At 36.2% G+C, this 24,239-nt stretch overlaps 1 protein-coding gene across 2 annotated transcripts; it reads left to right on the forward strand.

The window, feature by feature from the left end:
• Nucleotides 1-4,629: 4,629 nt before the first annotated feature.
• LOC136812661 (serine-arginine protein 55-like) lies at nt 4,630-18,998 on the forward strand. Of its 2 annotated transcripts, XM_067069186.1 has the most exons (10): nt 4,630-4,842; nt 8,653-8,723; nt 9,052-9,183; nt 9,789-9,858; nt 10,415-10,488; nt 11,569-11,662; nt 11,825-11,910; nt 12,090-12,122; nt 17,276-17,389; nt 18,724-18,998. In XM_067069186.1, the coding sequence occupies exons 1-10, from the start codon at nt 4,723-4,725 to the stop codon at nt 18,833-18,835; spliced, it is 906 nt and encodes a 301-aa protein (XP_066925287.1). In that variant the 5' UTR covers nt 4,630-4,722; the 3' UTR covers nt 18,836-18,998. The 2 variants fall into 2 exon arrangements, with proteins under 2 accessions (XP_066925287.1, XP_066925288.1); XM_067069187.1 differs by lacking the exon at nt 12,090-12,122.
• Nucleotides 18,999-24,239: the final 5,241 nt, after the last annotated feature.

Raw genomic sequence — 24,239 nt, forward strand, 5'->3', positions numbered from 1 at the left:
ACAATGTTACGAGGATAAGCTTTTCTACCCAGCCGTATATTATGTTGTTTTGATGTTGATCTAACGTTGAATGAACGTTTGAGAACATCGTATGGACGTTGTAATGACGTTATGTGCCAGCTGGGTAGATGTTTCTAATCACCCATATACGCCCATACACAGAGTTTGGAGGTTTGGTCCTACCTTGAGAATTACAATGTACCACGAATATTGTGCAATCAATGAACCATGGAAATCATCTGGATTTTCGATGAAGCCCTCCCTATTAGTTTATTTCATAGGAATCGTACGTCTGTACATGCTATTTTTTCTATTCAATTTAAAGGGTGGAAAGATGCAAAAATATCTATCGCAAAAGCTTGCTTAACCATAAAAATGATTACTGCCATGGTGTAGAAAAATAGGGATGAGCTAGAGTTTTTACAAGATACTTCATTAATTGGTCATTTAAAGTGATAAAGATGACGCGTTCTTTAGAAAAAGTAATAAGATTCTTTTATTACATCTTAACAACCAAGCAAATCAAATAAGAGCTTGTAAAAACTCCAGCTTGTCCCGAAAAGTATCATGTAACAAATACATGAATCTTATGATCCAAACAAACGTAGAAAAGACACAAAAAGAGAGCTATCTCAAAATACAACAGATTAAAGAAAAGTAAACTGTGATGGTCACGGTATTTTGGTCTTCTACTATGAATAAGCCTCCAACAATATTTCAGTAGACAACATTCAAAATCAAGCTGCTAGTATGTTTTGACTGTCCAAAGACGAAAACAAAAACAAAATTTACAAACTTTACGATCTGTCATAACACTTATGCTCACCCACGCCCCTCTTGTCTCTAGCCTTACTGCTTGAAATTTGAGGTCCTTTGGAAATGCCATGTCGCCTACGGCTTTTATCCTCCTAAAATCGAAGTTTAAACTTGTCTAAAAATACGCACTTCAGTTCTACTCGTCATCCATCAAGGTTTGACAACACGCAATATCATGTTGTGGTATGTAGATTGTGTTTTCTTTATTGAAAAGTTTTGTGTATTTTCTTAAAACACGGAATATTTTCATTTTCTTGTCTGTTTATTCAGAAATCGAATTTTAATCAAATATATTGCGAGATGGAAATTACAATAAGTGCAGATCTTTTAAAAGGAATCCATCGATCTTATATTTTAAGTGGATAGAAAGTCATCTAAGACTACATTCCGATTGTTTACATAGCAAAAGCAGTCTCGACTATCGCATCTGATTCAAACCGCCAACCTCTTGTGAGTGGAGGAGGAAGATATTTTAAATAATTTGACTGGTCGAAATATCTCAGTTTCAATGGACAAAAAAGAACCTAACTTAAGGAAACCAAACAGAAAACGGACAACAGAAAATGTGAAAGGCAAACACCAATTCTTGAACAATCCTAAAATGCTATACAAAGCCAAAAAACATCGAAATAAGACGACGGCACAGTTAATTAAACTTTAGTAAAACGCACCTCTCACATACAAAACACTCACTCACGTCTCTCATCAGTGTTGAACTGATTTCTACAATTAAGGTCATGATATATTGAGAATTTTGGTTATTTTAACGTTTTTCAAGATTTAAAGTTCTGGCGAGAAAGTCGATTTTTGGCTATCTTTTTAATTTAATCGAATATTTCAATTTGGGAGGGGTTGGCAGACTTCCAGGCTATATTCTGAGTCTTATTGGACTATTTAAGTCTTAAGTCTCATGTTAAAACTCAGAGTTAAAACTCTACCCTTCCAACCTACTTTAGAGCACTTACAAATCGCTTGTGGTTCAAAAACTTCCCGGTGGATTTCCCTTTTTTCTCAAATATTATGAGCTTGATTGTATGTACAAAATTACACTTACTTTAATCGTAGAAATTTTAGCGAGACTAATTTTAGCGTTTTAGCGAGTTTTCCCTATTTTCGCTAAAATAAATCTCGCTAAAACACGCCGAATCGACAGATCGCTAAAATTTATCTGCGCGTAATTTCTGGTTATATTGCGTTGATACATTTTTATAAATAGGAAGGGTTTCAGTGCAAAGAAATGCTAGAAAACGAATTCAGTCATTAATGTAATACGAGTATTCGCTAAAATTTATCCACGCGAAATTTTTTGAAATCGTGATTCGCTAAAATAAATCCAAAAAGAATCAAGATTTTCCTGACTCGCTAATACACGCTAAAACTAGCCATAATTTTCATTAAAGTGCCACCGCAGAAGAACGATCAAATAAGTTGTTGAATTTGGAAAGAAATGTTACTGATAGCCGTTACTTCTGTTAGAATGGCATCTCATCTGAAGCAAAATTTATTCACAAATATTAGCAATTTGTGTCTATATCTCAGAGATATCTTCTAATAGATAATATAAAGTTATTTATCTGTTTTTTTGTCATCTCTTTTATTACCAAAAGGATGGTATATAATGGTTTATTTATATCATGCTAAACACTACTGTACTAAACTGCCATTTTACTGTAATAATCAAACGACAAGTTTTTGAAAGGATAAAAATTTCTAATTTCCGTTGCTCAGAGCGGTTAATAACTACTTGTGGTTTAAATAGGGAATTTCCCAACAAAAAAGGAATTTCCCTTAATCCGACTCCCTGAGGTAATAAAAAAAGACATATAGAGCTTCTTTGAAAATGGGTAGTCAGATCAAAACAAATCCGGAAAAGTGTTTTTAATGATGATAAAACAATAGAAATACAGTCAAGCTAAGAATGTTACCGGTACACCATTTAACCGGAACTAAAATACTGAAACGCGCGCGCAAAATTATGAGATGTTTTCCCAACTTTCCCTCACGAGTGAAGCTATGAATGCCATCCTCGGAAGCTTTAGGCTTCCTGCGGTGGCAATTAGTCTCGCTAAAATTTCTACGATTAAAGTAATAAACATAACCTAAATTCCCTAGAAGAATTACAAACGACATATAAAATGCAATTTGGGAATACAAAAGGCACTAAAAACAAAGGGGACAGAAAACAAGAAGAGGACTAAAGAGACACATGTAAAACTAAAAGACTCTACAGGGAATAAAACATAAAAACATAAACATTATGACCAATTAAATGTTCATTACGATGGAGCAATTTTCCCCATCAACGTCCCTTATTTCATATTAATTTGTGCCACCAGTCGGCAATCACTCCATAATGGGATATTGCTCATATTTCACCGCCCCTATGATTTGTCACCAACCCTCTCTTAACTTACTAGAATTTTCTCGTTGAAATGAAACTAACCAAACCATACCGCGAGCATAATAATCTATTAGTTTTCTCTAAAATCTAAACTGTCTGGACGGACGGACGAACGGACGAACTATGTAATTGTAATAAATCGTGTCTCTTTCTCTGCATTGTTTTGATTTTCGATAGCGGTTTTAGATTTCTGTAAATCATTTTCTGCCTGGAGTCTATAATGCATGTAATAAAGGCGTATACCTTATCGGGGAAAACTTCGTCGGGGAAAAGTGACGAAATTTTGGACAAGTGACGAATATTTTCCCCGACGAAAATTTTCCCCGACGAAGTTTTCCCCGATAAGGTATGATAATACGATTATTGTTACGGGATTAGTTTGTATAAATTAAAATTTGTTCTTTCCCTTACTTTTTGCTTTATTTCTACTATGTTTGAATTAGGCGTCTAGCATAGTTTACCTATGTAACTTATGGCATGTCCAAAAAGGGCATAAGTTCGGCGCAGAAAACTGGGGGCCTTTTAGGCATGGCCATTTATACGTCAAAAGAAGCATATATGATATTAGTAATTCTACCCCCTGATTAGCGTCCGTGACTTTTATAGATTTAAACAAAAGGCTGCGGAAAACTTAGGCATTCCTCCACATTGAATTTTAATGAGTGATCCGTCATCTTTCTAAATTTGTGGTAATTTTAACGAATTCTTAATTGATTTCTTTGATTACCCTGAGTATCAGAGGCCAGTTTTCAAAGAGAAAATATTATAATCTATTGGAGCTGTGATACTCACGGATTCTTTGATGTGTAACTGTAAGTAATATGACGACGGCCTGCTGACCACTAGTCGATAAAGAATATTGAGAGCATCATGCTATCATTCGCCTCACGTTTAGCTACTCTCTCAGGTGTCTCTCTCAGGCAGCTTATTATACAATTTCCTAAAAATTTTTAAAATTTTTCTGAGACTTATGAATATAATTTGTTTCAAAAGAAATCGTTCAAGCCAGAGTCACAGCCATCAGATCCATCCCTGGGAGAGCAAAGGTTGCTTGCGAAATATACTGAACTTTTTTATATTTTACTGACCTGACGGACGTTGGTATGGTATCCTTTCTCTTCGTGAACACCGTCAGTATTTGAAAGTCACTTTAAGGGACTGAACTCGAGTTTGTGGTACTCAGCAGGATTTTTAGCGCATCTCCCTTCTACCCGGAGTATCAGAGGCCAAGTTTTCAAAGAAAAAATATTAACCATATATATTTATTCGAGCTGTGATAACACTCACGGTATCTCCCTTCCACGCCCTTGTGTACAGGGCGTATCGTGGCGCCTCAAAGGTGGACTATTAATCGGGTCGTTAATTATTTTTATTGAGCGGTCGTTGTTTTCCAAACTTTTCTTTCACGATTTTGCGCGGTCACCTTCTTTTCAAGCACACTTTTTATCGAAGCTCGACTCGAGGAGAGAACTGAAATTAGAAATCCTCATCCAAAATCAAGCAAAATGCCTCGTCTATACGTTGGTCGTTTAAATTCAAGGTGTCAAGAAAGAGATGTTGAAAGATTCTTCAAAGGATATGGCAAAATTCGTGAAATAATGATGAAAAGTGGGTACGCATTTTTGGTGAGTTTCTTTTCCAATATTTTTCACAATCAACAGATGCTCAATCAAGATGAATCAAGTCTTTCTTCATTTTTAAGAGAATATCATGGGTGCTCCCAGGGAAACAATAATTACAAGGTCTCAAAACCGACATCGACTTTTTATTTCTGCCTATCTTCTCTGAGGCTTCTTTCTGACCCCCTGGTGACTTTTCTAACTTATTTACTATGTTTTCTGACTATTCTAAAGTGTTTTTAACTGTCCTTGAATTATCGACCCGACCGGGGTTCGAACCCACCAAATGAAAGAGCTTCTGATCAGAAACCCAGCGCGCTATCCGTTGAGCCACACTCGCACGGAAAACATAAAAGACAAACCTCCAAAATGTGATCGGCTATTGCTCATTCCGACATTTTAAATTTTCCGGGGGTTTTGCTGTTTGGGATTGTTTAGGTCAGGGTTGCTAGTAACGGCTTGTCACTGTGCCGGGTGCATACTCGGCGCCTTGGGCCCCGCAGGGTTGCTAGTAACGGCTCGAATTTCAGTCAGGTTTAAAAAAGGGGTACTTTTACCCACATAATAACATATTTTGCCAGTTTGGTATAAAATGTTATGAATTGCGTGATTTTGCTGTGCGGCGATGGCTCAATGGATAGAGCGCTGGCTTCCGGATCCGAAGGTCTTTCTTTGGTGGTGGTTCGAATCCCACTCGGTGCGAAAATTACACTGGTCGAAATTGATGGTCAAATGATTGACAGGTATGAAAACTCAGTCAGAAATGAGAAACTCAGAAACTCAGACAGTCAGAAAAGAGAAAGACGGGATCAGAGATAAGGATCACATTTCGGAGGTTTGTATCTTACGTTTTCCCACTCGCACAGCAGAACATAAAATTTGGAAATACTTATAGAATGACAAAAAAGACTGGGTAATGTATTATAATATGAGTAAAATTGCCCCTTTTTTAACCTGACTGAAATTCCTGACTAGCAACCCTGCGGGGCCCAAGGCGCAGAGTATGCACCCGGCACAGTGACAAGCTGTTACCGTAAGTCCAGATGACTTAGACCACTTTTGACCATTTTTTATTTTCGTTTGCAATAAATATTGATCGTACGAGCATGAAACTTCTTATACATCATCATCTTTTATAATCACGGTTTCAAAAAAGACGGTCAAAGATTTCCGTTTTTTGCCCCATTTTCGCTAGGAATAAATATTCTTGTTTTTTCTATTGTACCATCCGAAAGACCTTACTGTGGCCAAACGTGTATTCTATAAAAAGTTACAGCCCTTCAAAGTCGGCCGAAGTTAACAGAGGGTGGCCGAAGTCATCTGGGTTTACAGTACTAGCAATTCTGACCTAAGCACTTCCAAACAACAAAACCCCCGGAAATTTTTTCCTTTTTTTCAGACCTTGTAATTATTGTTTCCCGTGCTCCCAAAGAAATATTGTATCAATAAAATCCTGCCCCTAAGCTTTGTGTACCCGCTCAGTAAAAGCTGTGAAAACCCACAAACGTCATCAAACTAATAGGTAAATTTTCAATGATTTCCCCCCCTGATGTTGAGACGACCAGAGTATTTTCATTGCTGTACTATTGTGTGTTAAGAGCTATTATAATCTCTATGGCCACAGTAAAAAATAAGTGGTGTTCATGGCGTTTTTAGGTAAAAAAATCAGTCAGTCGGTCGGCAAAATAAAAATGTCAGAAAATGGATTTTCAAACTATGAGTCGAGCAGAAATTCTTTGTCTGTAGGTTAACTTATCGTATTAACATACCGTATCTGGCTTCAAGGTTTGATTTTTTCAAGATAGAAAATTTTTTTGTTCCTTTAAACATTTTCCCTGTATTGTCTGGGCACCAAAAGGGTCATGCCTCCATTTTTGAATATTTAGTAGACACTAATAGCTAGTCAGGACATTTTTATGCCCTTTTAATGTCTGTTTATCAGGCTAAATCGCTATAAATTATGGTAAAAACAGCATTTTTAGTGGAAAAACACTAGAGAAAGTACTCTTTTTGACTACCAACCCTGAATATCCAAAAATTGATTTTGGTAGTATATTTTTTTTCATTGCTTTGCAGGCTGCCAAATTCTAAAAATTTTGGTAGTTTTTTCAAGGTTGTAAGAATTTTATGTCCATTTTATCTATAAATTCAACCTTTTTGTGTCTTTTTATTAAGGCCAGTGCAAACCAGTCCAATATTTCATCCAACATGATTTTCCAATGTTGGATGAAATGTTCGATGGAAAAACTTGCATTGGATGAAGCAAAAATCAAGGCCGGGGCAAACCGATGCAACATTTCATCCGACATGACTTGGAAAAAAAATGAAAATTCAAAAAGTAAAGAAAAAAAGTACCGTAGAATCGTCCAATATCGACACCCCTCCTTTAAAGTCGACACCGGTTCTCTAAAATAATCAAATCAAACTTTTGGTAACATCCTTATCAAACAAGTTCATCCATCAAACTAGAAGTTCAGTAAACATTGCAATCCTTTCAATTAAAAAAGCAGCCAAATTATAAGCAATTTTACACAACACACGAAACACATGCAAACTTTTTTGTAACTTACTCATGTCCATCATTAAAAATTTACAAATTTATTACGCTTTAAGTCACGTGATAAAAATAATTTGCGCGCTTAGCCTGGTTTCCCCTTCCTTATTTATCAAAAACACACGCACGCCGTGTGATGGATATGGTATGGCGTATGAATGGCGCTCACATAAAATTCAAAAGGAAACTGGGTTCTTTTTAGTATTTTCGGTTCACAGTAAAAAGGTCTACTAAAAAATCCTTCGCGTGCAAAATGTTGTTTTGATTTGGGTAGCTTTGTTGAAAGCATGCTTATTAGTTTTTTAGTGACTACATCGTTAAAGTACAATTTAGTGATTGATTGATAACTTTAGTATATATTTGTTTATGTGTGATTTTTTATTTTGAAAACCAGCCTACAGCTATGTCAAAATAACAAGACGCATGTCAATATTAGACGATTCTACGGTACCACCAAACCAATCCAACACGAAAAATTACACAATTCAATGAGAGAGCTTCTTTGACCTCGCCGCAAATGTTTGATGAAATGTTTGATGGCGATCAAACTTGATCCAACACTGTCCAACAGGATTTTTTTCTTTTTTTGAATTTTCATTTTTTTCCAAAAATTTGAATTGACGCAAACCAGTCCAACATTTCATCCAACATCAGCAAAAAAGGCATATTAGATGAATTGTTGTTCGGTTTGCTCCGGCGTTTACTATTTCACATTTTGGTGAAGATGCACTACAGTAGTTTTTGCTGGCTTTTTAGGAAATTTTATAGACAAAATTTTACTTCTATTTTTAATTTTTACTCAAAAAGTGCGATATTTTCCTTGATTATTCAAGAGTTGTGACTGTTAATTGTCTCTTATAGTGAAGGTCAGCCTATAGTTTCAGGAACAACAATTAAACTCACCTGATCTATAAAACGTTTTTGAGAAAAATTAAGTCAAAAATTTTCTTAAGTGCAATTTTTCTGGGCTGTAGTTTAGATGATGATAAAAAAGTACTGTTTTCCAATGAAAATGATTTTTGATCCAGTAACCAGATTTGGGTATTTTACAGCCCAGAATAACTCTTAACAAAACCAACTTTCAACCAACTTTTTTGAAATATATATGATTGGAAAGTTCCTTGAATTTGTTTTATTTGTTTTCTGTATTTCCTTATCCACTAATTTTTAGGTAGGTCCGTTCTGTACGTAGCTTGTTTAAACTTATTATTGAACACTTTTCTAAAGTATTTACGCAAAACATCCTTCTTACTCAATCCTAGGACTTTGATGATTACAAAGATGCAGATGATGCTGTGTATGATTTGAATGGAAAAGAATTGTTTGGTGACAGGTATGTAAAAGTTCAAAATAGTCCTAATTATTTATTGCTGTTTTATACAGCTATCAAACCCTAAAAGCCTGAAAATATAAGGAAAATCCTTCTCGTCGATGGTATCTAAAACATAAGTTTGCATAATGCGTGAGAAAAATGTAAAATACCCTTGTATTGAAGTGATAAAGTAATGTCAATATAGTTAAGCTATTTGAATGCTAAAAATAGTTTGCACTCTGCTGTAGATGACGATGTACATGTAAAACTTGCTCCATTTCCTAAAATAATTGTAATGATTCTCAAGTTAGCCAATTCAAAACATTGAAACTTATCTAAAACATTTCAGAGTAATTTTGGAACATGCTAGAGGTACAGAACGTGGAAGTGGTGGTGTGCCATTCAAATATGGTGGTGAAAGCAGCAGGAGAGGAAGAGGAGGTTATGGGCAAGATGATCGTAAACAAAGAGCCAGAGATAAGTAAGTAATGTAATTATGAATAATTTCATGATTTTGAAGAGAATAGATTTATTAAAAAAAATGTAAAACAAACAATTTAAATTAAAAACTGGTTGAGATTGTTTTTCATCAACTACATTACTGGAAACAAAATTAATGTTTTTTGTCTAAGTATTATTTACTTCAGTATACTTCAGTTTGATTTGATGATATTCATCTGTCCAGCTCATTGTGCCCAACACGTGTAATTTTATCGAAAAGAGCATTTGATTCAGCCAATCTTGTTTGTTGTGACATAGTGCGAGGTTCGTCGGGTATAGAGCACAGATATTTACAGAGCTGTTTCTTGAATGAATCTTTTGAACAGCCAGTGATATTTCGTATGTCAGAGGGAATAGTGTTGTTAAGAGTTTTGGACCCTGTACAGCTAAGCTCTCACAAATAAATTTGCAAAAGCTACTTTGTTTGAGTATCGAACAAATATAATAATTCTGTATCACTCCCTCCTCCTTTGTAGAGAATACATTTTCAAAATTTTCAATTGTTCCCAATAATCGAAAGCACAAAGGCCTTTGAATTTATTGAAGAAGTTCTTTTTCTAACCCAATTCTTTGAAATTGTTTTAGATACGGACCACCTGTTCGCACCAGATATCAACTTCGTATTGAAAATGTGTCTTCAAGAGTTAGCTGGCAGGTATGATGTATTTTTATCAAATTTGTATTTTTTCTAAATGATCTTCAGCAAAGGTTGATTGTTGAAATTGAAGTATATCTAATGCCTCTATTTGCCCTAATTTCAGAAAGCACAGCTCTTGATGATGAAGTGAAATGAGCTCAACATCATCACTAAGATGTGAATGAAATTGTTCTGATGTTAGATGTCGAATCAATTTTGATTCTCACTTCACTCAAGCAAATTGACAACACTCATCACTCACTGATGTTGAATGATGTTTTCAAATCTCGCTCAATACATTTCTCAATTGAATTTTGTGAAAAATGCAGGCTGAGCTGTGCTGAGAGGCTTTCAAAAAATCAACAGTTTGAGAGATGTGTACACACTCACTCAGTCAAGACTTTACAAACAAGGCAGAGATGAGATGTTCACAATACTCAACAATTAGGGAAGGCTAAGAAAGAATTGAACAACAACATTTTAGATGATTAGATGATCACTCCAAGTTCTAGAAGATGTTTTCTCATTAGTATTAGCTAGAAATTTTAGTCTATTTTTTGAATTATCATGGCAGGATTTGAAAGATTACATCCGTCCTCATGCTGAAGTTACATATGCTGATGCTCACAAAAAAGAAAGGGGAGTAGCGTAAGTAGTATATTTTCGGTGCTTCTCATTTCACAAATATTTACTCTTAGTAAGTGTTCCCCATCCAGTACAATACAAATACATCTATTGGTCTTTTTTTTGCTTAAAGAAGCCCTTGGGAATGCCCAAGAGTATATTAAAGTAATCAGATTCACGTCTTTCTTGCCTTGCCACACGTTGATTTCAATTTTTGCAGCTCTTTTATTTACATGCATTTACCTTTTAAATATGTATGAATCTTATGGATTATATTCTTCAACAACTTTCAGTAGCCTATTGTCTTTTTGGACCTACCTCCGGTTACCCCGGTGGAGGTTCTATAAATTAACCCATGTCCGTTCGTCCGTTCGTTCGTTCGTTCGTTTGTTACCAGCTTTTCTCAGGATTGGCTCATTACTTTTTTCTGATTTTTTGCCCAATTATGCAAAATGGCAATGCCTAGAACGTGACGGACCCCAATTTTTTAGAAAAAATTTATTTGGGCAAATTTGGGCGAAAAACTACCTAAAAATAGGGTTTTTTGGACTTTGCGCAAAATCCTGTCATTACTTTTTTCTGATTTTTTGTACAAAGATGGAGGGCAAGATTCTCTAAAGAATGGCTGAAGTGGTTTTTCCTGGAAAATTCTTATCCGCCTTAAAAAACAGATTTTCGTATTTTGGGGAAATTCCCTTTAACCAAATAAGAAAATATAGCTTTTCTCAATGTTGACTCATTATTTTTTTCTGATTTGCACAATGATGCAAAATGTCAATGCCTAAACTGTGACCAGCTGTGACGGAGCCCGATTTTCGAAAAAATATATATTTGGGCAAATTTGGGCCAAAAACTGCTTAAAAATAGGGTTTTTTGGACTTTGTGTGAAATCCTGTCATTACTTTTTTCTGATTTTGTACAAAGATGGAGGGCAAGATTCTCTAAAGAATGGCTGAAGTGGTTTTTCCTGGAAAATTCTTATTCGCCTTAAAAGACAGATTTTCGTATTTTGGGGAAATTTCCTTTAACCAAATAAGAAAATATTTTCATCTGATGTTAATCATTAGGTAGGTCCATTCAACATGCTGCTTGTTGTTTTTTTAGTTGTGTTTGCCTTGCATCAAGTGAGGATCTTCGAAATGTGATGCGCAAAATGGATGATGCAGAACTCAATGGAAAACGTATCAAACTTATTGACGTAAGTATCTTTTACTTAGTTCTTTTGAACTTTGTGCTGTAGCAATAAAGTTGTTTGGTTCTGTAAATTTCATTGGCCTGAATAATTCTTATCATTGTTCTTGACTTCAGATTGTTATGTGCTAAATTTTAAATATTTTTTAAACCAATGATTTTCTTTTAGGAATCAAGATCAAAATCACGAAGTCGTTCACGATCCCGTCGTCGCTCTCGTAGCAGAAGCCGATCACGTTCCAGAAGTCGATCCAGGTTAGCTTTCCTTTAAATGACAAACTGATTTTCATAAAAATGATATCGTAATTTTCCTTGTATCTGACAAATTTCGTACATTCTACTAATTTCGATGGTCATAGCCATTCTAGATAAAAAATAATCGAGAGTGTAGATTTTACTCCACGTTAAAACGAGTTAACGTTTTTCATCCTAAGGAGATCAAGATCTCGATCAAGAAGTAGGTCAAGGTAAGCTTTTAATTTCTAACTTGCTACATCTCTTTTGTTGACTGTTGATCTCTACAGAGTTTTTGCAGTCTGAAATTTTGTTAACCTTGTTTCAAAGAAATGAGTTTAAGTGATTTTTCTTCCTTAAGGAAATGAACTAATTCTAGAATAAATTGATGCGGAATAAATCTGAATAAATTAATATACAGGTACGAGCCGGGAAGTATCTTATCCATTTGGTGGACTAACTTTCTTGGGGTTTTTCTTGTTCCTTATGGTAATAAGAATATTTTAAGCTTCTGGGCCACCTGGATTTGTCACCTGGGTATCCATAATGGCGGATTTTTGGTCATGTGACCCCCGTAGGCAAAACTGAAAATTCTTCCAACCCAAATATAGGCATATCATATATCAATCGATCGGAAATTTGATACTGATTAATTTTGAGATAGAAAGTTGGGTCTGAAAACTTTCCTATCTCGAGATATGAACCACTTTCGTTTTCTCAGGTTTGGCTGCAGTTGTAGGCGGGCTTTCATGGAGTGAGGCAATTCTTTTAGTCATATCTCAAGAAATATGCCTTTAAACATATCAAAACTTTATCAAAATTTTGCAGTAAAAATGTGTATTTTACAGACCAGAGTACAATTTCCTTACCGTCGAAAAAAGATCTTTTTTTCTCAAAATTGGCCTTTTTGTCTGAAATGAATGAGTGAAATGTTTCCCAATAGGGTTTAGAACCAATCACTTCTTCGTAATCTCACTCAGAGGGGTACTTAGCAACAAGTAAGGGCTAAATGTGTCCGGTCAGCACTTTATAAGTATGATTTACGGTAAGACATGATCCCGAAAACTGTGAAATTTCCAAATAATTAATGAAATATTTTCTCATTGCATCTCAACATTAAACGAGAACCTTCTGTTCTTTAGATTGACTAATGCAAAGAATTATGAATAATGTAAATCGTTACAGTGTGTATTTTACAGACCAGATTTAAGTGCTTCTAGGAGCTTGTCTTGTTCTAAAACGCTTTGGATTACTACAGAAATACCCGAACTTGAGAATTTACTGAGTTAATCCGTCAAAATTGGCCAATTCCTTTATCTTTATTGTTCATACATGAAACGAGATTTAGAGGGCTTAGAATCTGTGTTGTCTGTAGGGCCAAAAAACGTCGGCATAATATGGCTTCGAGAGGCGATAATCCTAGGCCATTGTAGGAAGCCTAGTGATGGAGCCATATTTGTGAACCTGCTTGGGGCTATTCTGGTTACTGTTACAATTATAAGAGGCGTATTATAATGGTCCAATGCATCATTGTATATCCGCTTTAACTACATGAATGCAACACAACGCCTTCAGCTAGTTGAAGAAGCCAGACTGTAGGAATTTTAACTAAAAGCGCTTTAAAGAAGTTATTGCCATATAAAATAATGCTTTAAGCTGTCCAAAATATCTCCGTTTTCTTACAAAAATCTAAGTATAATATTAAGAAATCTTGATTTTAAAATTCTTATTTGCTTCGGACATGGCTTGCTGATGGTGATCCCATTTTTCTTTCCCCTCATGAGTTTTTAAAGTTTTAGAATCATCTGGTCTCTGTGGCTTTGTCAGAACATGAACAAACGACTGGACATCCTTCTCCTTCGTAAGCACTGCTAGCTTCGTTGCCGCCTCGTTAAAACATAAAATGAAACAATAGGTTTTGATTATCTACCTTGGGAATACCTTGCTAACAACGTCAAAACTTACACAAAGTCTCTGTTGTTCTACTCTTCTCCAGTCTTTTATCTATATCATATCAAAGATAACAGATGCGAAATCATCGTCATTTTTCAAAACTCCGATGAAATAATATCGAGTATATAGGATTAAGAGTATAGGATTCAAATTATGATATTATGACACAGGCTCACAACTTTACCATACTTTTTTTTCAAGTCAATAAAAAAACTAATTTGAATGACAAAAGTGATTCAAAAGTATACACACAGTTGAAATTCTCCATTTCAGCGTATAAAAAAATTTGAAAATAATTATTTTGTGACTTAAGAGTAACTAGCCGTATGCGCAGCGTCGCACGCTGCGTGTCCCAATCCAGCAAATCACTATACATCTAAAAAAAAACCCAACGGAAAAAAGATTGCTACTGATTGATGATAAGATTTCGATTTTATAAAAGAAAGGAGAAAAAAGTTCAACGCCATGAAGAGGAGGCTTTGTAGAGCTTTGTTAGATTTTCGAAAACTTTTTATAAAACGTTGTAAACACACACGTTTTAGCATATTAATATATAGATTTTCAAACTTTCAAGCTATTTATTAATCATTTTACCTAAGTAATTCAAAGAAATAGCATCGTGACGGAATATCAACGGATTTTTTATACCAATTTTAAAATACAGGCGGCAACGAAGCTCGCTTCAAAGACACAATGGAAGATAGACGCCCAGTTATGATTTATCCCATGTGAAGGCGCAGTAGTGTACCGAGTATTGACCGTCGTCTAGGAGATCAGGACTAACTCCAACTCGGTGCTGTGTTTCACTTAATGAAAAGTAAATGCTACTTTGCTAGGACCAACCTTGGTGGTGTTTGTTATAAGGGTGTAGGAAGCAACTCTATTCTATGTAGCAGGTGTCAATGCTACATACACAAACGCTGCTCCGGGATAAAAGGTCGCCTGAAGGAAGACTTGAATTATGTTTGTCCAGCCTGTTTAAATCCTGTTGTTGTACCTCCACCTAGTATTTTTGCTATAGATGGTTCTAATCTTGAAGTTGTTCAGACTTTTTATGTTTGGTAACAATGGTGACTGTTTTGATGCCATTTACTTCGCGTATCAAATCAGCATGGAAGAAATTCAGGGAGTTACTTCCCATTTTAACAAATAAAAGTATTCCCATCAAGTGTCGTGGTCGTGTATTCTCATCGGCTGTGAGAGGTGTCATGTTGCATGCGAGCTCAACTTGGGCTGTAACTGTGGATGATTGTAACAGGCTTATTCGCAATGATAATGCTATGGTCAGGTGGATCTGTTCAACACGTTTGTCAGAAAGAATCTCTATGACTGCTCTTAGGGGTAGGCTTGGCGTTGATTCAATTGACATTTTGCTACGCCAAGGTAGGCTACGCTGGTTTGGCCATGTCCAACGTATGGATGAAGATTGTTGGCAAAAGAAAATCTTTTCCCATGTCGTGGAAGGTAAATATTTGGGCAGACCAAAAAACGATGGATGGACAATATAAAAGACGACCTCAAATCTGCTAATGCAACTGTCGACATGACTAATGATCGTGCAGCCTGGCGTTCAATCATTAGAGGAAGGCGTCCAACCCCAGATGCTGGGAACCACGGACGTTAAATCGTGCAGTAAGTAAGTAAGTAAGTAACCCATACCATGTGATGGTCGTAGGGTGGACAGAAACTCTACAGGCCGTTCAGCGACTGTGCGACAAATCTGTGCTAGTGTCTAGCAAGCTTGCAAGAAATAAAAACTTTGGGGCTTTCTTCTTTTTTAGGAAAATAATTCAAAGTCTGACGTCTGGCGCATACAAAGCTATCCAAGCTTAGTGATCTCAAAGCAAGACTAATTTCATCAAAATTTTATGCTTATGTAGCTACGCAATTCTGGAAGTTCTAAGCACTTCTCGAAGTCTCAAAGACAGGCTACACAGATTTCTCGTTACATGCATGAATAATAGAGATATAGGAATTAGAGGATCTTGACGGATTTTACTCAGTAAAATTCTCCAGCTCAGGTTTTTCCGTGGTAAGTCTAAACATTTTAGAAGCACTTAATTCTGGTCTGTAAAATACACACAGCGATTTAAATGTATTCTTGATTCTTTGCATGTGTCAAACTAAAGAATAAGGTTTAACTTTGTTTAATGTCGAGATAAAATGAGAGACTTTGTCAAATCTTCGAGTAATAGCTTGGAAGTTTCGCCGTTTTTTAGATAAAATCTTACCAACAAAACATGCTTATAAAGTGCTGACCAGACACATTTAGCCCTTATATATTCCCAGGTACCTCTCTGAGTATAATATGAAGAATCGAGTGGTTCTAAACCTTATTAAGCATCATTTCACTAATTCATTTCAGACAAAGGTCAATTTTGAGAGAAAAAGGTAAAGTAAGGAAATTGTACTCTGGTCTGTAAAATACACATTTTTACTGCAAAATTTTTGAAAATTTGCACAAACAATTTTTAATGCCTTTTCTAGGGCCACATAAAGTTTTGATATGTTTAAAAGCATATTTCTTGAGATATGACTAAAGGAATTGCCTCCATGAAAGCCCGCCTACAACTGCAGCCAAACCTGAGAAAACGAAAGTGGTTCATATCTCGAGATAGGAAAGTTTTCAGACCCAACTTTCTATCTCAAAATTAATCAGTATCAAATTTCCGATCGATTGATATATGATATGCCTATATTTGGGTTGGAAGAATTTTCAGTTTTGCCTACGGGGGTCACATGACCAAAAACCCGCCATTATGGATACCCAGGTGAGAAATCCAGGTGGCCCAGAAGCTTAAAATATTCTTATTACCATAAGGAACAAGAAAAACCCCAAGAAAGTTAGTCCACCAAATGGATAAGATACTTCCCGGCTCGTACCTGTCTATAATACGAACGAACCCAAAAAATTTTATTTTTTGCAGAATAAATTAATGCGAATTGGCCAATTTTAGAGATTTTGCGGAATTAACTACTCTCGGGTACCTAATAGCCGGGGGGTCGGAATAAAAATGTCCTAGGTGGACAATTTTTGAAAATTGATTAGCGGGGGACGGAAATAACGAAATGCGAAATAACGTTTGAAATTATTCTTAAACGAACTACAGACAAAACGTGTAAAAACTGTTTATTCATCTTTTTCGTATTCATTGTCATTGAGAACCTCGAATGTTTCTGAAAATCAGCTGTGTTTGTCTGCATTTCTTAGCTAATTTCTGTACTATCGTCATCATCTAGTAATGTATCTTAGAAAAAGAAAATGCAGACGACCGACATTTTTCAAGTTTTACGGAATTTAATTCTGCGAAAAAGGGCCAAATTCGCATTAATTTATTCCCTGTTAGTATATGACACGTCATTTAAAGCAAACTTTTAACCTGGACTTCAGTTAAAGGGTGAGCTCTGAGTATTGTAAATTTTTGCTTTCTAGATCTCGCTCCAGACGATCACGATCAAAAAGCCGTTCCCGTAGCCGATCAAGAAGTCGTTCTCGCAGCCGCTCACCACGAAAGAATTCGCGATCTCGTTCAAGATCCAAAAGCAGGTAAGCGAACATCAACCCTTTTTCCCCATTGATTTCAAAACATCTGAGGTTCTAGATCCGATTCTCCTGGATCGGAAATGAAGCCACTTATTCCCATTCAAAACACGTGAACCGAGTGTATTTCAAACAAAATTTCTAAATATTAAGGCTTCACTTTTTCTTGCTTGAGAAAGGTTGAAGATTTTTCGCTAGCCTTTTGGGGCTTTAAACTCGATCTCTTTTCTTCCTAAGCTGTATGACAGCAATTTTGTTCGGTTTTGATAAGACCAAATGACATTCTTGAATATTACTCTAGGGGCTGAGTTAGGTCTCGTATGCTCATCGGCGTATAGTAATTTTTTTTTTTACCATGAAAGTATAGTCCTTGAAGAGTCAGAAAACGTGTGTGGCGTTATTTGGATCAGGCACAAATTTCCATAATGGTGGATTTTAGATTTTCAACCCTTTTAAAAAAAATATTTTTCTTAGGCTAGCAGAGCCTAAGAGCTCGTGTGACGAAAGAAAGTTTTAAATCCGCCATTATGGATTTCGAAATTCATGTAGAAAAATAAATTTTCCTGAATTTTATTATTTGAACGGTAGGCAAGACCCTCCGAAAATTTCAAGTAAATCAAGTAAGCCAATCAAATGTTACAGCCACGCAAATTTGGAACCAAAAGTAGTCATATAAAAAATCAAAATCGAAAGTGCTTCATATCAGCCAGATAACGAAATTTTCAGACCATGGTTCTGACATTTTTCTTAATAAGCATAAAATTTGTGATCGATTGGTATATAATATGTCTATGTTTAAAGTTAAAAAAATTTTTCAAGTAAGAGGGCTAAAAAGGGTTGAAAATCTAAAATTATGGAAATTTGTGCCTGATCCAAATAACGCCACACGTTTTCTGATTGTTCAAGGACTATACTTTCATGATCAAAAGAAAAAATAACTATACGCCGATCTGCATACGAGACCTAACTCAGTCCCTAGAGTATATGTACAATTCTTTGTAAGAGCAACGGAACTCTAGTTTAAAAAAAATTATTTTCAACTGAGAATTGTTTGTAAAAACATGAAACTGCCAGTATTGAAACAATAATTTTCATTGCTTCAACTACGATATAACGCTTCTAACTTCGGTTGGTTAAGCACTCTTTTGATGGATAAAAGCATTGCTTCAAAAAAATACAAATGATCTGGCTCATTAAAACTCAATCCACTTTTGGAATTAGTGTATCAAGGAAGCCTTGGCTTTATCTTACCCTAACCCTACGATCACTTGAGAGTTGATACAAGATATCATTTATTTTCGTTTCCACGTCTCTGGTGAAACAGTTTTTGTTTGTTTTAGATCTCGCTCGCGAACTCCAGAACGAAACGGTCGTTCAAGATCTCGATCTCGTTCCAGAAGCCGAAGTCGCTCCAAATCAAGGAGTCGATCCAAATCTCCAGCTGGTGAATAAATCAAAGTGGAATGACTGCTGCTGGGTTGATGATAAAAATGTGACTTGTATATATTTCATTAGTAACATCTTAATTAAAAGTGAACTCTTTTTTTTAATAGTTTTGATTTTATTTTATAAAGAAAAACCGATTTGCGACTTTAAAATTTGTTTTGAAATGTAATTTTTGTCTTCATTGTATTTCTTTCTACATCAAAGGAACTTCTTTTAGTGACAACTAATTTTTGCGACCAGTAAAAATCTTGAAAAGTTTTATTATTGGCGAATATTGGAGTATACTTTAGCAAATGGTCAGACTTTTAAATTGGGCGAGAACTAATATCGGCGAATGACAGACCTAAATCTGTCCTATTTTGAGCAATTTTGAGTTTTAAGGTTTATTTTGACCAACGGATTAGAATAGGTGGATTAACTTCTCTCGTTGCTCCCAAGAGAGATCCATTGTCTTCTCATTGTTACAAGAAAAATCTGTAAATGACTCTGCGCACTCCTCGTTTAGTTTTTTCATTGTTTTTATAAGAACAATTTTCCAATTTATACAGTTTCGAAAACGAATTTGTCCTATGATTCGATCAATTTTGATGATTTTGCAAATATTTTAAATCCTGCACTTAAGTTTTAGCATCAACAAACGCTAGACCAGTTTTAATGTAAATTTTTAATCTTTTGTCAATGGCAATCTTCAGATAAGTGAAAATTAACGTATGGTCTATAACTAAGAAACTATCGATGGGTCACGAATGGGTTGCATACTGGTGAAAGAAGACTGTATTTAGAATTAGGAAAATAAATTTCAAATTATTTGGCTAATTTCTGCATTGGATAGAAAGGGCTAAAAAGTGCATTTTCTTATTTAGAATGTACCACGTGATACGTAATGACCAATGAAAATGTTGAAAGTAATGATTTTTTACAACTTTTTTACAACTTATCAAGTTTTAATTGCTAGCAAACTCGTAAAAAAGTTTGATAACCTAACGAGGAGTGTTTTCTATGAGTTCTTAATCCACCTATTCTAATCCGTTGTTTTGACAAAATGCATAAATAGATCTTGGTGAGTGAATGAAGTATTTAGTTTTTGGCGATTTTTGTCTAAATTCGTGAAAAGTATATCACTGAGCTTTGGTCATTGTTTTGGCGAGTACTTAGAAACGGAAAATTAAGCAGTTGGGAGCCCTTCCTTGATTCTATGGGTGGAGTGATTTGTCTGGTTAATTCCGTTAACCAACGAGATCTTGCCCGGTTAAATTCATTATTCCTTATCCCCATTATTCCTATTGAAAAATGGAAATATTGAGGAGCTGAAACCATACAAGTCAGCTCAAGTTTCTTGGAGGAAAAATGACCATTGCGGAGCTACAATCATGGACAAAACATTGGAGACAAAGGGGATTTCCCTGCGAAATTTTAAACACCATAAATGATTTTTAAGCGCGTTAAACTACAGTTGGAAAGTGGTGTTTTAACACAAGGCTTAAACTTAGAACTACCTGTAGGATCTCAGGATTCAAAAGCTCAAATTTGTTTCGACCGTGAATGTATCCAAATCTTTTAGAAATCTTATCAAAAAAGGTGAGATGAACTCAGCTCTGAAACTATTGTCTGAAAACAAATATTCAAAATGAAATACTTCCACTTGATTCGCGAACGGGGCCGTCCACATAGTACGTATGTACTAAGGGGGAGAGGGGTCTTCTCAAAAGCGTATACTTGCGTACAGGGGGAGGGGAGGGGGCAAAGAAAAATGTACGTACGCAGAGAAAAAGTTTTCATAGCCCTTTCTTGCTTGTTTTTTTGTCGACTCTTACACATCTTATACGCATCAAAGAAAAGGAAAAGTTTCTTAATAAACATTGAGTTTAATGTCTGAAATGGGCTCTTCCAGAAAAAAATTGTATACGGGGGGTGGAGGATATAACCATCTTCAGTGATTTACCCCCCGGACAAAGTGACTTTTGACCCCCTGGACAACGGGTTTCACCCACAGACATCTAAGCCCGAAGGGCTAGATAGGCAACTTTAAGCTTTCTCCAGCCAAAAAAAGTGAAGCAAAAATTTGACTTTTTAAATTTCGTGCCGATGGATAGGATCTAGCATTTTAATTGTTTTCAGAGCGCGAGATCAAAAAACGTAGGCGGCAAACGCTATTTCACATCCCTCAAACCGGTGAAATTGCATATTTTAGTCACGTGACTCTGGTAGGAAATCCTTCCAAAGATGAGCTTCACTTTTTGATAAAAGCCGCAAATCTAGCCCTTCGGGGTGAAGGTGAAGCCTAGGTTTGGAAGGATTTCCTACCAAAGTCACGTGACTAAAATATGCAATTTCACCGGTTTGAAAGATGTGAAATAGCGTTTGCCGCCCACTTTTTTTGATCTCGCGCTCCGAAAACAATTAAAATGCTAGATCCTATCCATCGGATTAAAGTTGCATATCTAGCCCTTCGGGCTTTACAGATATCTGTGGTCCGAACCAAACGATTTGAATTCGAAATTTTCTTCAGCCGAAGGGGGGGGGGAGGTGAATGAAAAAGTACGTACTTACCAGGGGGGTATAGCCATTTGCGTACGCTTGCGTACAGGGGGGACGGGGTACTCGATTTTCGACATTATTTGAGTGCTTACGTACTTATGTGGACGGCCCGAACCCTAAGCTTTCTGAGAGAAAAACATCCTTAACCCGAAGACCTTCTCTGTACCAGAGTGTATATCACGTTTATTGTATTGGCACGCCCTGTGTGCATTGTCTATTTGTTGATAAAAAATTCCCGTACGGAAACCTCGCTCTGCGATGAAGTATATAATAATATATGATTTATATATATAGCAACACTTCTCCTTCTCTCTTCGTCTCCCCTCCCCATATCACCCAACACTCCATTGCAGCGGTCGGTTTAAAAAATCTCAAATGAGAAAACAGACCCTCTCTATGGAAATGAATCTTGAAATTAGCCGTAGATACTCAGTATACTGGGTCTGTGTACAGACCACAGACAACCCATCCCATCTTGCCTTTTGCGCGCGCGCACATACATATAGCTCTTTCACAGCTACCTTAAACTTCAAATCGTTGGAAAACTTTTCATCGGCAGCCGTAAGAAGAGCATTTGTTGTTAGATCGAATCGTGACGTCATAATGTAGTAAGTTTGCTTGACATTGGCGGGGAGAAGGGTGAAGAAAGAACAGAGAGAGGCATCTCCTACATTCCAAAATTTCCATCTCAAAATCACCTAAAATCCGCCAGAAACATTTATTTTAAATAACACTTACTTAGTATAGCACCTTATCAAAATGACAGAGTCAGACAAACTGAATGTAGACAATATTATAGCACAACTTTTAGAGGGTAAGTGAAGTTGGTTTTTTCATCTTTTTAAGCATTTTTTGTGTTTTTGTGTCTATCCTTTATCCAAATTTCTCCACAGTATATATGATTAAAGAGATATTCAAATGATTCTAGGTTTTTTTTATTGATTTCAGAGAAACCTCCAACATTAGTTCCTGCATTGAGTATAGTTGGGATTCTCTTGAAATTTTGCTTACTGACCCACACTGAGGTTGTAGATTTTTTTTGTTCCTTCCTTCCCAGAAGTTAACGGTTGACAAACGATATCATCCACCAGGATGCATCCTCTCTTATTTTCCCCCTATTTTCTACTTTCCTATCTTCTATCCTGATTTTCTGACTTTCTCTAGTTTTTCTAACTGTTTTCTAGCTAAGTATTTTTCTGAAATTTGCCCGTACCGTACCGGTGAAATAGGTTTCTGACCCCGGCTCGAACCACCAAATGCAAGCAACCTTGGCCTACAAACTCAATGCCTTACTGCTTGCTCCAACGAGACACGTCAGAAAGCTGTCATTCACAAATACTTATAGCGTATAATTTGCAGACCTTTATTAAGAAAGCTCCCAACCCTACCTACGGGATCCTAAGTTATGTCTCAGGGTACAGCACAAGGGGCCGTCGACAAACAATTTTCCTTTTTTTTAACGGCTTCTGGCCGTAAGGGGTGGGAGGGGGTCACTGCAATGCTGTTAAAAAAGTTTTAAAAAAAGGGATAGTCTCACTTACAAATTTCATCAGTCCAAAAAGTAGAAACATGTGAAGAAAGGCTAAGACCAAAGCAACCACACAACATTCACCTTATTCATTCCCGATCACCAATTAAATGCTTCGACGAGAAAAATGACTTGTCACGTGACAAAAGTCGGCAATTTTTTTTCTCCGCCTTAGTTGACTCCTTGCTCCACCACTCCCGCCCTGACTTGCTGCGGGGCTTGGAGTTTCAAAATTAGAAGGTCACGGCTCAAAACCACATGTTTATTCCATGCGAAAAGAAGAACTTTGAGGATTACGAATCGAAAGAACATGGCGGCCATGGACCAGTTAAAGTATTTACTTTTGAAGAATTTTTTTGGCCGCTAAGACGTAGGGGGGAGGGGGTCTGAACCTTAACGGCCTCAGGCCGTTAAAAAAAAGGAAAGTTGTTTGTCGACGGCCCCCAAGTGTTTCAACCGGTATTCCAACGAAGCCATATTTTGGTTTGTACAGAAATTTCGCCCGCTCAAATCAAAACAACAAAATGGTCAGACCAATGAAAACTAGCTAGAAAAAGAGAGAAAAAACCGGGGGTCAAATTAAATTTTTCTCCCTTCTTGCGGTAGCTGGGAGACCCGACTAGACTCTGTCTATGTGGTTTCAAAAAGATATCAAAGTATAGACAGTAGTAGCCGGGAATTATTAATTTGATTGGCTAATATCTTATTGTTATGATTTGATAAACAAAAGTATGATGTCAAACAGCTCTTGTTTCAAGAAGTGGCGCGAGCTTTTGAATTATTTTGCAAAAATAACGGTTTTTTCTTTAGTGATTTGAAGTGATTTGAATCGAGTCAATAATTCCATACTCTGTATTTCAGTGAAGTTGTTGGGATTTTAACAGGATAGAAATATTTTTGTAACAGAGTATGGTCTCCAGACTATTCTTGCGGCAAATATAAAAGACTTTTAAAAAGAGCCCATTTATTTAAGAAAGGGGTGTTACTTTAATAGGATAAACTTTTCGCGGGGATTAAATTTAGCGGATTTTGCGGATTTGGGTGTCATACGCGAAATTAAGTCTCAACGGAAATTTGGAAGGGCCTCATCCGCGAAATATTTCTAAACAAAACTCAAAATATGTCAAATAAATACTATTTGAATGGTTACTTGCATCAAAGAGGTGCAAATAATGTGTATTTCAACAACCAATATGCATGATTTGATAGTAAAAGTCACAAAATCGAGAAAATAATGCCTCCCAATAGTGCCACCCGCGAAATTAAGTCCCCGCAAAATTTTTGAATTTCGCGGAAAGGCCCAACTGCGAAATTTAATCCCCGCGAAAGTTTATCCCATTAAAG

The sequence above is a fragment of the Clytia hemisphaerica genome, unplaced genomic scaffold (assembly GCF_902728285.1).
Source record: "Clytia hemisphaerica strain Z4C2 unplaced genomic scaffold, Clytia hemisphaerica genome assembly, whole genome shotgun sequence".
Taxonomy (NCBI): Eukaryota; Metazoa; Cnidaria; class Hydrozoa; order Leptothecata; family Clytiidae; genus Clytia; species Clytia hemisphaerica.